The following is a 14,631-nucleotide window of genomic DNA, read 5'->3' as shown; positions in this document are numbered from 1 at the left end:
CAGCAGAGTGTGATAAAAAAAAAAGTTCTGATCCGCTTGTCATCTTGTCAGTGACAGAATGATTTTTCAAACAAAACAGAAGCAATTGACTCAGCAGGGAGTCCCAATGGTCAAGTGATTAACACCTCCCACTGAGAAGTGCTAATGAGTGCTCGGTCTCCCTCTGCCTGGCGATTATGGTAATAAAACTAACACCCGAATATCATTGCAAAAATCAGCTATTGTAGAGCCAGCTTTACACACATGACAGTTAAACATGTACTCAAGCTCATTAATGGTGTAGTGATGGTATGAAATTGTAAATCTTTTATATCATACAGAACTATGGTAGAGTATATTACTACATTCATATACCATAGTATTTCAAAGATATTCTAAAGTTTAAGTCTAAAGTATAGTTGGTATTACCAGTCAATACCATGGTATGTTTGTAAGAGAAGTACACATAAATACATTCAGCTGTAAGAAAAATTCAGTTTCAAACATTAAATGAATGCTAAACTCCTGCTGTCCTGCTTTGCATTCAGAAGCAGCAGTTCTACGAGCGGTTCTCAAACCTGCCTGCACTGGAGTGGACTGAGTTGGCTGACCTCATTGCTCAGTGCATGCAGTATCAGCCAGAGTTCAGACCATCCTGCAGGAGCATCATTCGCCAACTAAACAGCCTCATCACATCCGGTAACTTCAGTTTAAATGTCAAATTGTTCAAAAGTAAATCTAAAAGTTAGAAACTTGCTGAGAACAGAATGACTTAAATTAAACTATTTTAACTCTGCAAGAATAGACAGCACATTAAGATTGACAGTCTCTGTAAAATCGGACCACAAACACATGATGTGCCAGGTTTCTAAGAATAGCAAAATGTGCTGTGTATGTGTTAGGGTGAAGCAGTGCAAACAAAAGATGTAAATGTAGCTGACTACGTCACCCTGTTAAACAGGGAAATACTCATATTTATTTAAATCACACATAAAGGGCAAACAGTTCACTTGTTTAGAAAAAAAAAGGACCCAAGATGTGGATACCAAAAATTGTATTTACTACAATAATCAAGCAGTAACTTTAAAAGATTGTATGACCCGGGCAGAAAAATGAACACATGAACAAACACTACAAAACATGAAACCGAGGCTTACCAGTGGCAGGTAGGCAATCTGATGAGCACAAGGATCCTATCATGAAATCTTATCATCCAGTGCATGAATCTCAGCATGCACACACATGAGGTCAAGCGTGATTACACATCACTCAGTGACAGAAGTACCACCACCGCACAAGGAGGCTAGCTAGCTGCCTGCCCTGGGTCTCTTCTCCTGTAAACAAAAACAAAATTGAACCACAAATAAGTTAAACAATGAAAAAACACTTCAACAGCACAAGAGAGTGGTCACAGTTGTTAGGCAGGGAAAATGTGAAACACCGGTTTATATGTTAAACCACTCTCTATGAACAGTTCAACACAATAAATCAAAACAAATAACCTCACAGGTCCACAAATATAGCACTTGAATGGAGGCGATTATTCTCACAATACTCAAGTCTCACAGAGCCAGAGAAGAGGTTAGATGAAACAAAAATAAACTCAAAATAGCTCAAGGCTAAACATCATACAACCAAACATATAAAGACAAAACCCACAAATAGACAAACTACAAAAAATAGAAAACACGATTATTCTGCGGGGAATGTTGCCCCGATGTTGGACGATAGTTCCACATACCTTCATGTTGTAACTCCAATTGTAGATACAAAATCACACACCCACGTGAATAACAAAAAGGCATCAATACGGAAGTTAAACACTCCAAAGCGGAGGAAGAATGTTGAAGGGAGAATGTTGAGGGGAGAACGTTGAGGGAATGGCAGCCGCCAGCCAACCACAGCGATAAACTGTCCGTACTGAAGCTAATCGACAAAGTAAACAAAAAGGTTACCTTAAACCAAGCATATTAGAATTAGCTTGTTAGCCAAACAAACATACCTCCAAAGTGGAAGGGATAAAAACCGGAATGGGCAGTCCTCAGGCAGTGACACGCACAAGCGGTGCTCTGACACACAAGCAGTGCCCTGCAGTTCCATTTTATAGGATCCCTAAAGGCCTATGATTGGACAACCAATGCACCCACAAGTGTGGTACAATAATTACAAAAAAACTGTGCAATGCCCACTGTTTATCCCACTACATGAATACTATTAATAAAAAAACAAATTAATGATTACATACATACTGTATATACAAAACATATGGGAACATGTGGGAACAACCATCATGGCGGTTCTAATCCTTATTCTATAGATTATGAGATCCTTCATGCGACTGGGACACTCCCCAAGAGCGATGGCTTCTGGCGAAGACCAAACATGGTCAGGAATCAACAGCAGGATGTTTTTGAGGAGAGATACCTGTGCTTCATCTCCATTCTGGGGAAGGTATAATGCGAAAGTGCAGATAATCTTTCTACCTATAGCAGGCACTGTTCTGCATTTGTATTTGGAGTGTTAAATGAATAGTTCATCCAAAAATGAAAATTATCTCACCATGTACTCATAATTTTGCTATCCCAGATGTGTATGACGTTCTTTCTTCAGCATAACACAAATGAAGATTTTTAGAAGAATATCTCAGCTCTGTAGGTTCATACAAAGCAAGTGAATGGGTGCCAACACTATGAAGCTCCAAAAATCCTATAGGTCAGCATAAAAGTAATCCATATAACTCCAGTGGTTCTTATAAAAATCTTCATTTGTGTTCAGCAGAAGGTTTGCACATCTGGGTTGGCATGAGGGTGAGTAAATAATTTTCTTTTTTTTTTTTCATTTTTGGGTGAATTATTCATTTAAGCCACACTTTAAAATGTTTTAATGTCATTGCATTCGATAACAAAAAAGTGGCATATATTTTTTAAAGAAAGATAGTACAGGCACATGTCATATTAATATGATGAACTACTCCTATGGTTAGTCTGCAAGGAATTCATAAGTGTCTAAATAGTCTTTGGCCACTGTATATACATTATCTTTTTGGTAACACTTCACAATAAGGTTCCATTCATTAACATTAGTTATTGTATGAGCTAACAATGAACTATATATATATATATATATATATATATATATATATATATATATTATATTTTTTTTTTTTTTTTACAGCATTTATTCATCTTTGTTAATGCTAGTTAGTAAAAATACAATTGTTCATTGTTCGTTCATGTTAGTTCATAGTGCATTAACTAATGTTAACATATAAATTTGATTTAAATAAATATATTAGTATACAGTGGGTACGGAAAGTATTCAGACCCGCTTAAATTTTTCACTCTTTGTTATATTGCAGCCATTTGCTAAAATCATTTAAGTTCATTTTTTTTCCCTCATTACTGTACACACAGCACCCCATATTGACAGAAAAACACAGAATTGTTGACATTTTTGCACATTTATTAAAAAAGAAAAACTGTAATATCACATGGTCCTAAGTATTCAGACCCTTTGTTCAGTATTTAGTAGAAGCACCCTTTTGATCTAATACAGCCATGAGTCTTTTTGGGAAAGATGCAACAAGTTTTTCACATCTGGATTTGGGTATCTTCTGCCATTCCTCCTTGCAGATCCTCTCCAGTTCTGTCAGGTTGGATGGTAAACATTGGTGGACAGCCATTTTCAGGTCTCTCCAGAGATGCTCAATTGGGTTTAAGTCAGGGCTCTGGCTGGGCCATTCAAGAACAGTCACGGAGTTGTTGTGAAGCCACTCCTTCGTTATTTTAGCGGTGTGCTTAGGGTCATTGTCTTGTTGGAAGGTGACCCTTCGGCCCAGTCTGAGGTCCAGAGCACTCTGGAGAAGGTTTTCGTCCAGGATATCCCTGTACTTGGCCGCATTCATCTTTCCCTCGATTGCAACCAGTCGTCCTGTCCCTGCAGCTGAAAAACACCCCCACAGCATGATGCTGCCACCACCATGCTTCACTGTTGAGACTGTATTGGACAGGTGATGAGCAGTGCCTGGTTTTCTCCACACATACCGCTTAGAACATTTTGGCCTTAATTCTATCTTGGTCTCATCAGACCAGAGAATCTTATTTATCACCATCTTGGAGTCCTTCAGGTGTTTTTTAGCAAACTCCATGCAGGCTTTCATGTGTCTTGCACAGAGGAGAGGCTTCCGTCGGGCCACTCTGCCATAAAGCCCCGACTGGTGGATGGCTGCAGTGATGGTTGACTTACTACAACTTTCTCCCATCTCCCGACTGCATCTCTGGAGCTCAGCCACAGTGATCTTTGGGTTCTTCTTTACCTCTCTCACCAAGGCTCTTCTCCCCGGATAGCTCAGTTTGGCCGGACGGCCAGCTCTAGGAAGGGTTCTGGTCGTCCCAAACGTCTTCCATTTAAGGATTATGGAGGTCACTGTGCTCTTATGAACCTTAAGGGCAGCAGAAATTTTTTTGTAACCTTGGCCAGATCTGTGCCTTGCCACAATTCTGTCTCTGAGCTCTTCAGGCAGTTCCTTTGACCTCATGATTCTCATTTGCTCTGACATGCACTTCTTCTTCTTCCTCGTTTTTTATGGCAGATCGCAACAAAACTCGTGCATTACTGCCACCCTCTGTGATCATGAACCAGAGACTCTAACCACTACCTCCCCTCCCCCCATCCTCCAGCCCAAGAAGAGTCATTGCTTCAGCCAGCGCTGCGTGTTCAGCTCCTCTAGCTTTCGCTCGTAACCCCTCCTACACCAGAGGGATGGGGGAGAGGGGAAAACATTTAAAAAAAATAAAAATAAAAATTGTGTGTATATATATATATATATATATATATATATATATATACATACATACATACACACATACACACATACATACACACATATACACATATACATACATACATACAAACACACACACACACACACACACACACACACACGTATACATCCCTCACACTTCTATATCCTATCTATTAGGCCTGTACACTCCAGAAACTTGAACAATATTGTTATTGCATTCCGTCCTATCTTCGGATTTAAAATATTTTTTAAAGAAATATCTTGTTCCCCATTTCTCCTTATCTCCTCTACTAGAATTACTCTCTCCTCTGTATATCTTCCACAATGCATAATTACGTGTTCTACTGTTTCACTAACTCCACACAATACACAAAGCCCTGTTGGATGCTTGGATATTAATTGCATTGTCTTATTTAGCCCTGTATGCCCCAGTCTAAGTCTTGATAAAATATTCTCCTCTCTTCTATTTGTACTAGAATGCCTTCCTTTCCCTACTTTTGGCTGTATTGCATGCAAATGTCTACCTTTAGTTTCAGTATCCCAATACTGCTGCCATCTTTAAAACATTTCCTTTATATCTATTGCTTTGATTTCTGATCTACTATATGATATATCTATTTCAACTTTTGTATCCTGTACTGCTTGTTTTGCCAGCTTATCTGCTACCTCATTCCATTTCACACCCACATGTGCAGGAACCCACAAAAACTGCACCCTCACCCTTATTTGTTGCAACAAATATAATTCATGGAGAATCTCCATTACTAAATCTTGTCTTGTGTCAGACTGTTGGGCATCGATACTTGAGAGGGCTGCACTGGAATCTGAACATATTACTACATCCTTCACTCCTGTTTCATTAAACCATCTTAAAGCAATCACAATTGCCATAATTTCCCCCGTGAACACTGATAGCCTATCTGATATCCTTACCTTCCTTGAGATTTGCAATGTTGGTATAACATATGCTATACCTACTTGTCCACTACTTGTATTTTTTGATGCATCTGTAAATATTTGAATAATGTGTCCATACTTTCTACCCAAATACTCCCTTACTTGGATTACCTCATGTTCACTCTGACCTTCTTTTTGTCTGCATTCCAGTAGTGTCAAATCTACTAGAGGTTGAGGCAAAATCCACAACGGAACAGCTGGCAGGATCACTCTTGGTGTAATTCTAAAATCCTTTATACCCATCTCCTTTACTAGATCCCCTACCACCCATCCGAAACTATAAATTTTTTTCTTCCCATACTCCCAACACTGATCTAATAATTTTAAGGTGGGATGTGATTTGTCCTGTCCCTTAAGATTTGCCCAGTAGACCCCTATCAACTGTTGTCTTCTTATTTGAAGAGGCATTTCACCTACTTCTACCTGTAATGCTGAAACTGGAGATGATGGATATGCTCCACAACAAATCCTTAATGCATTTGCCTGAATTTTATCTAATTTAGCTAAATGAGTTTTAGCTGCAGATCCATAAACAATACTTCCGTAATCCATCACTGATCTAATTAGTGTTATGTATATGGTTTTTAAAGCCAATCGGTCCATCCCCCAGTCTTGACCAGACACACACCGCATTATATTCAAAACTATTTTACATTTCTCTTCCATCTTTCCTATATGCCCCTTCCATGTGAGTCTGCTGTCTAACCATATTCCAAGAAACCTTACCTTATTAACCCTTTCTAATGTCTGATTGTACAGATTTAATTTAAATTCGTTATCTATTCTTTTATTTGTGAAGAACATGTATTGGGTCTTTTCCACTGAGAACTTAAATCCCCACTTAAATGACCATTTTAATGCCCTTTGCATTTTCTGGACCATAAACTTTATATTGGCACCTCTATACCATAGAGCTCCATCATCCGCAAACAATGATCTGCAAATACTTTTGTCCACCCCTGAGAACACATCATTGATCATGATTATAAAGAGCAATGGGCTAATAACACTTCCCTGTGGAGTTCCATTTTCTAATGCTCCATTAGCTGATATGCATTCTCCCACTCTCACCTTAATCTTTCTTTCTACCAGGAAATTTTTAATCCAATTAAACATTCGCCCTACTATTCCCAATTGTCCCAATTTCACCAGCAATCCTTCTTTCCATAACAAATCATAAGCTTTCTCTATATCAAAAAATACTGCCACCACTGTTTCTTTATTCATCAGTGCTTTCCTTATGTCCGACTCTATACATAATACTGGAACCATTGTTCCTCTACCCCCCCTAAATCCACTCTGATTTGGTGTAAAACTCTTCCCTTTTTCCAAGTAATACATTAATCTGTCAGTTAACATTTTTCCCATTACCTTACATAGATGAGATGTAAGCGCTATTGGCCTATAGTTTAATGGAACACTTGTATCCTTCCCTGGTTTCTTTATAGGCAGTATCATCGCTTCTTTCCAGTTTTTAGGCAAAATCCCTTCTATCCAAATTCTATTTAAAAATTCTAAGACCACACCCAATGCACTTTCACTCAAATGTTTCAACATACTATAACTTACTCCATCTTCTCCAGTTGCTGATTCATTCATTCTACTTAATGTTCTCTTTAATTCATTCATTTCAAAAGGAACATCCATCAAATTGCCCATAGCCTCCCTTCTATCCTTTAACAGCGGGTGTTTTTTAAGAGTCTCTTCCCTTACTCTCCTACTCTCATCTGACAAATTTTTAGAGCAATTCACCTTTACAAATGCCTCTCGAAACATTGTTGCCTTTTCTTCATCCGTTACAGCTAATTCTTCTCTCATCTTTAAAACTGGATATTCAAACTCCTTTCGTATACCCTTCATCTTTTTAATCATACTCCATACCTGTTCAATTGGAGTGTTTTTCCCTATTTCACTACAAAAAGATCTTTTAGCATTTCTTACCACCCTTCTAACTTCTGCTTGGGCCTTTTTATATTCAATCAATCAGCCTTCCTTTTATTTCTAATAGCGTCATCACAATTGTATTCCACCATGGGACTATTTTCATCTTCCTACTTCCTTTACTTTATGGAATACATTTTCCTGCTGCTTCCTTTATAACCGAAATAATCTTACTATTTATCTCCTCAATACTACCCCTATTTATATTCTCAATCCGATTCAATCCTTCTTCACTCTCTCTCATAAACTCTTCCCAGTTGGCCTTTTCATATATCCACTTTCCTGTACCTCCCCAATGTTCTCCCCTTTCCTCTCCATTACTAATAATAGATATTAATATAGGATAATGATCACTTCCCACCGTGCATTTACTTAATATTTCCCACTCAGATACTCCTCCTAACAATCTTGACACCAGTGTCAAATCTAAGGCTGATCCTAATCCTGATACCATATCCACCCTTGTGCACCCTCCATCATTGAGACATACTAAATCCTTTCCATCTATCAATTCTTCAATTATCTTACCATTTCTATCTACTTTTACCCCACCCCAAAGAGTACTATGTGCATTAAAGTCCCCACACCAAATAATCCTCTCATCTCCTTGACCTTCTATAGCTTCTAATTCACTTAACTCCAGTCTCTTACATGGATTATACAAATTTATTATAACATATTTTTAACTTTGGTCCCATATCTCAACTACTACATACTCCATTGATATCCCTATCCCCACCAATCTATACGGAATTCCTGATCTTATGAAAGTAATACATCCCCCTCCATTACCCTCTACTCTATCCCTTCTTACTGCTTCTTAATGAATCCCTTCAAAACAAATTCAAATCTAGGTTTAAGCCATGATTCTTGTATACATATCACATGTGGTTTATCCTTCATTCGATTTACATACCCTTTGAACTCCAATCCATTTGCAAAAAGACTCCTGGCATTCCACTGTAATATATTTATCATCATAATAAATGACCAGAACATATTTCTTGACTTGGCTGTAATTCTGTTGTTAGGCAATCCCTAACTATCTCCCATGTCATTCCTTTCACCTCTAAAAATCTCAGCTGCCCTCACAATAATTTGTATCCTCTCAGTTCTCTTTTCCGTCTGAGCTGTGCAATTAATAACTTCTGCCATAAACAGCACAAAGTTTTTCTTACTTACTCTTAACTCATCTTCCCTGATCCTACCTTCTTCTCTCACTCTTATTGGTTCACTTGTTGCTTTTATGATCTGCCCTCTATCATAACCATCTTCTGACTTCTCCTTGCTCCTTAATTCTACTACTTTCACTGCCTCAACATATGACAATCTACTTTTCTCCCTCTCTTTCTGTACTTCCACTGCTTTCTTCCTAACTTCACAGCCCCCATATGCAACATTATGTGCTCCACCACAATTGCAGCACCTAACCTCAACACCTGCTTCACACCTACCATAATCATGCTCACCTCCACAACGAGCACATCTCTTTTTTGCCTTACATACATTAGCGATGTGTCCATATCTCTGGCAATCATAACATCTTAACGGTGCTTTCACATATTCTCTTACTGGATAACTAATATAACCGATTTTAACTCGGTCTGGTAATATCCCATCTTCAAACTTTAGCATTACAGAAAAACTATCCACCCTACTTCCCTCTCTATTCACCTGCAAACGTCTGGCCTCACCAACTTTCCCTCCCTCAATATTACTCTTTATCTCTTCCATTGATACCTCCAAGGGTACTCAAGTAATTACACCACTTATCCATAACCTACCTCCTACTGGCCTACAACTCACTACCTCTTGCTTACACACTGCTTTTAATCTCATCACTTTATTTCTCTGTTCATCATTGCTGCATGTCACCAACAATGCCCATCTTGCATCACTCTAGCACTGCTAATTTCCCCTATTAACCTTCTCAACTCATTTGTCAAAGCAATAGGACTAATCCCTATCATACCACTACTATTTTTAAATCGGACCATAATTTTAAACTCCCTTCTAATCCCTTCTCTGACATGCACTGTGAGCTGTAAGGTCTTATATAGACAGGTGTGTGGCTTTCCTAATCAAGTCCAATCAGTATAATCAAACACAGCTGGACTCAATTGAAGGTGTAGAACCATCTCAAGGATGATCAGAAGAAATGGACAGCACCTGAGTTAAATATATGAGTGTCACAGCAAAGGGTCTGAATACTTAGGACCATGTGATATTTCAGTTTTTCTTTTTTAATAAATGTGCAAAAATGTCAACAATTCTGTGTTTTTCTGTCAATATGGGGTGCTGTGTGTACAATAATGAGGAAAAAAATGAACTTAAATGATTTTAGCAAATGGCTGCAATATAACAAAGAGTGAAAAATTTAAGGGGGTCTGAATATTTTCCGTACCCACTGTATGTTGAAATTAACATTAACAAGAATAATAAATGCTGTAAAAGTATCATTCAATTTTTGTTAATTCTAACTAATGTTGTTAACTAATGGAAACTTATTGTATAATGTTACTGTTTTTATTTTAGTCATCCTATAGAATTTTTTCTTTGTTTAAAATGCAGATCGACTATTCTCTTTGATAAATGTATAAAAGGTTTTAGAGAGCTACCTTTTATAACTACAGTAGGGTCATTAGAAATGTGATGAAATGTATTGATATGACCTTATTGTGTCCAAAACAGAAATTTAGAGAACAAAATATGATTATACAGTGTCCCACTTACTGTGACATGTTTTATGTATACACATGTGTTTAGGGTAATTTTGGCAGTGTGGAGCTTTGTCGTTATGATCCATGGGGTGATAACACTGGCGATCTGGTAGCTGTTAAGGAACTGCAATCCAACAAACAGGCCAACATGGCAGACTTTCAGAGAGAGATCCAGACCATCAGCTCTCTGCACTGTGACTATATTGTCAAATACAAGGGCATCTGCTACAGTGCAGGTTAGACTCTACCATCTTTTCCCTTGCTTTATGTCTAATCTTATTTAAGTAATCTATCTTTGATGATTACTGATCAATTTCCAAACTGTACAGTCTGCCCATTCTGAAAGATCCTTATTTTTTTTTTTTCCAGGTCGGCTCAGCACAAGACTGGTGATGGAGTACCTTCCCTACGGCAGTCTGATTGGATATATGGAGAAAAACAGACAGAATGTATGCAGTCGAAGACTGTTGCTCTTTGCCTCACAGATCTGTAAGGTACAAACAGGCTATATGCACATCACGCATTTTGCGTGGTGACTATTTTCTGTGTGTATGTGTGTATATATAAATATATATATATATATATATATATATATATATATATATATATATATATATATATATATACACACACACACACACACACACACACACACGTACACACACACACACGCATTAGTGCTGTCAGTTGATTCAAATTTTTAATCACAAGATTAAATGCAAATTTTTAAAGTTTTGCCAAAGTCTAAGTGGGAGTTTGACTAATTGAAAAAATTAGTCCACACATAGGTTGCATTTTCATTGCAATGGGCAAGAAATCTCTTAAATTCTCATTCTCCACAATATTTATCTGCTGGTAGACTGTGGCTATCCGCTTTGTTATAGCAATTGTAAAGCTACGTTCATGATTCGCATTAGGGCGTCAACTCCAGCAACAAGTGCCACTTAGAACTCCACATGAAAAGCGCTTGCTGACAGAAACGTCTCATTCTGCATTTTGTTAATAGTTAAGACTTGCTGTGCTTTCTGTGCTAAATAAAATGCACCTTACTTAGACTGAAAACTACTTGATTTCTGTCACAAGTCCCATCTGGGCTTGTTTTGTACAGCAAATAGCTTCAAGAGTTCCTTTTTCCATCATTTGATCACTGACACAGCTGTTACGTGTGTTTGTGGTGTGTCTGTTAGTGTAATGAGTCTGGGCAGACACATCGCAAAGGTTCCGCCCTTCTAACATGTTTATGCTGGTTTATTCTGTATAAAAATGCGTTAATCGCGATTAAGAAAAAAAATATGTGTTAAAGGGTAAACCTTTTAAAGGGTAAGTTCACCCCAAATTTTTAATTCTCTCATGACTTACATACCTTTAAGCCATCTCAGATGTGTATGACTTTCTTCTTCAGCAGAACCGAAGCAAAGACTTTTATAAGCACATTTCAACTATATTTGTCCATCCAATGCAAGTGAATAGGTTCCATTAGGCTGCTGGCTATTTGACTTCCAAAAGGAATATTTAGGCAGCATAAAAGTAGTCCACATGACTCCAGTTGATCAATTAATGTCTTTTGAAGCAAACTGATAGGTTGGTGTAAGAAACAAATCGATAATTATAATGTTTTTATCTTTAAATCGTTGCTTCCTATTAGCGCTGCAATGCTGTTTGACATTAACTAACATTCGCGTGACATTAATTTCTGTTGTATACAAAGCGCGTGCTTATGACTTCTCGTGCGAATGCTCCATTGCACTGATGTTACTAATGTACCGACTGCTTGCCGGAAGCGATGTTTCAAAGTTAATAGTTTTAATTATCTATTTATGTTTTACACAAACCTATCGATTTGCTTCAGAAGCCATTCATTGATTGACAGGGGTCATGTGGATACATTTTTTGCTGTCTAAATATGCCTTTTGGACCATCAAATAGCAAGCAATCTAATGGTACCTGTTTACTTGCTGGTATGGACAAAAAGAGCTGAAATGTGCTAAAAATCTTCACTTCGGTTCTGCTGAAGAAGGAAAGTCATACACATCTGGGATGGCTTAAAGGTAAGTAAATCATGAGAGGATTTACATTTTTGGGTGAACTATCCCTTAAATTAATCACATGTGTAATGCGTTCATTTTGACAGCTCAATATATTAATATAATTTGTTTTAAAACAACAGTCCTGACATGTGAGCACTGGAAAATTCTTTCTGTAGGGAATGGAGTACTTGCAAAGCATGCGATATGTTCACCGGGATCTGGCTGCCCGGAACATTCTAGTAGCCAGCGACATTCTGGTGAAAATCGCTGACTTTGGACTGACGAAGATCATACCAGTGGACAAAGAGTACTACCGTGTCACACAGCCAGGAGAAAGCCCCATTTTCTGGTGACAGTTATATCAAACTCTTTAGATTTAAAGCAGACAACACATTTTACTGAATTAAATAATCTAGTAAACTTCACCATGAAGTGAACATAGCACAGAATTTGTATGCTCTAAAATTTTCACAAATGAATGTCTTGGAATCAACAAAGTACATATCTCATTCTATAAAACAGCCATGTTGTGTTTACTTATTTAGTCAAAGAAACATTTTGTTGAAGGAAAATTATTTGATGTAAAATCTCAAGATTGCATCTATTACTTGTCATATCTATCAAGCTATTCCTACTCCTTTCCTATGTCATGTCCTATTTAGGTATGCACCTGAATCTATATCAGAACTGAAATTCTCTCACAAGTCAGATGTATGGAGTTTTGGCATTGTTCTACATGAGCTGTTCTCATACTGTGAAATCAGTCGAAACCCCAAAAGAGTGAGTAAATTAAGAGTCAAATCATGTCATATCATGGTGCTGCTATGGGGTACACTCACAAGTGAGGAAATTAATTAATAACTAGCACCACAACCATAAATTGCCCCTTTAAGGCCTCATCTCCCACAAAATAAAAGTCACTAAAAGGGTCAGTTCAGCCCAAAATTTTAATTCTGTCATCTTCTACTCTCATCATGTTGTTCCAAAAGATTTTCTTCCATTCAAGATCAATCATGTGACTTTTAGAGGCAAGCAATTCCTTTAAATTGTTGTCTATTAACTTTATAAACCTGCTTTATTATACATTATTTCATGCAGTTGTGTATCCAGAAGATAGGAAGTTATGTCCAGAGTCCATCCATGGCCATCCATCTCCTTAATCTTCTTAAAGATAACTGGAGGTTACCAATGCCATCTCAGTGTCCACCAAAGGTAAAAGCAAAGCCAGACTTCAATCAAAATCGGTCTGTTTGACAAATGTCAAACAAATGTTTTATACGTATATGTAATCTGCCTCCAGTTACTATACTATACTTTTTATTTTAGTGCAGAACAATCAAAGGATAGGAAAAATGCAGCAGATTCTTTGGTAATAGATAGAATAACTGATAGAATGTTGATAAATGTGGAAGAAAGGAAGGATTCAAATGTGGAAAATATATGTGATATAAGCTTGTTTTATTTTATTTATTTTTCCAGGTGAACAATATAATGATGCAGTGTTGGGAGTTCAACAGCGAGGACCGACCCAGCTTCTCCTCTCTACAGGACCTGATTGAGAATTGTTTGTCAGATGAGAGAGAGGGATCTAAAGGGTGAAATCAGCTACCCTGAACAGATCACATTAGTTTCAACACATCCTGTATATAATTGAGTATATTCAAGACTTATTAAAGTATGATGGAGCTTCCTGGTGTTTCAGTGTTTAGTTATGATATTCAGTTATGTATTTTGAAGGGTTTCAACCCATATAACCATTAAATTCTCTGCTGCGTGTATATCAGCAATCAATAAATATGTTTCATAAAATGCATAGGACTTTCCCTGTCATATCAAAAATATGGTCATAATTGTCGTTGACATTACTTCTGTTTCTGTAGTTTTATTTCGCCATTAAATGCAGTGATGAAATCCATATGAGTTCAAGTTACTTAATGTTACTTAAAGAGGAAATGTCAGTTGTTCCTGTATTTATAGCATAAGGCTTACATAAAGTTTAGTAAAACTGAACTGAACTATCCTGTCTGCTATAACATGATGCTAAAGAATCTGCTAAAGGAACCAACTTTACTGAACCAAAACATTATGCACTATAAAATGGAGCACTTATTTGTTATTTGTCAATATATGTACTGTATATACAGTGGGGTCCAAATGCCTGAGACCACATTAAAAAAGGATTACATGGATAATCAGGTTTTGC

The 14,631-nt window shown here is 37.4% G+C and overlaps 1 protein-coding gene across 2 annotated transcripts in view; it reads left to right on the top strand.

Moving 5' to 3' along the window:
- Positions 1-14,342, top strand: part of jak3 (Janus kinase 3 (a protein tyrosine kinase, leukocyte)) — a 32,808-nt gene extending 18,466 nt beyond the window's left edge. For both annotated transcript variants that reach the window (XM_052094812.1, XM_052094813.1), the window contains exons 17-24: positions 528-678; positions 2,297-2,430; positions 10,448-10,637; positions 10,771-10,895; positions 12,605-12,777; positions 13,091-13,208; positions 13,527-13,640; positions 13,908-14,342. In XM_052094812.1, the coding sequence (XP_051950772.1) occupies positions 528-678; positions 2,297-2,430; positions 10,448-10,637; positions 10,771-10,895; positions 12,605-12,777; positions 13,091-13,208; positions 13,527-13,640; positions 13,908-14,027 (1,125 nt within the window). In that variant the 3' untranslated portion in view covers positions 14,028-14,342. The remainder of the gene's footprint in view (positions 1-527; positions 679-2,296; positions 2,431-10,447; positions 10,638-10,770; positions 10,896-12,604; positions 12,778-13,090; positions 13,209-13,526; positions 13,641-13,907) is intronic.
- The last annotated feature ends 289 nt before the right edge of the window (positions 14,343-14,631 follow it).

The sequence above is a fragment of the Xyrauchen texanus genome, chromosome 27 (genome assembly GCF_025860055.1).
Source record: "Xyrauchen texanus isolate HMW12.3.18 chromosome 27, RBS_HiC_50CHRs, whole genome shotgun sequence".
NCBI lineage: Eukaryota > Metazoa > Chordata > Actinopteri > Cypriniformes > Catostomidae > Xyrauchen > Xyrauchen texanus.
This window is presented reverse-complemented; position numbering and strand designations above follow the sequence as displayed.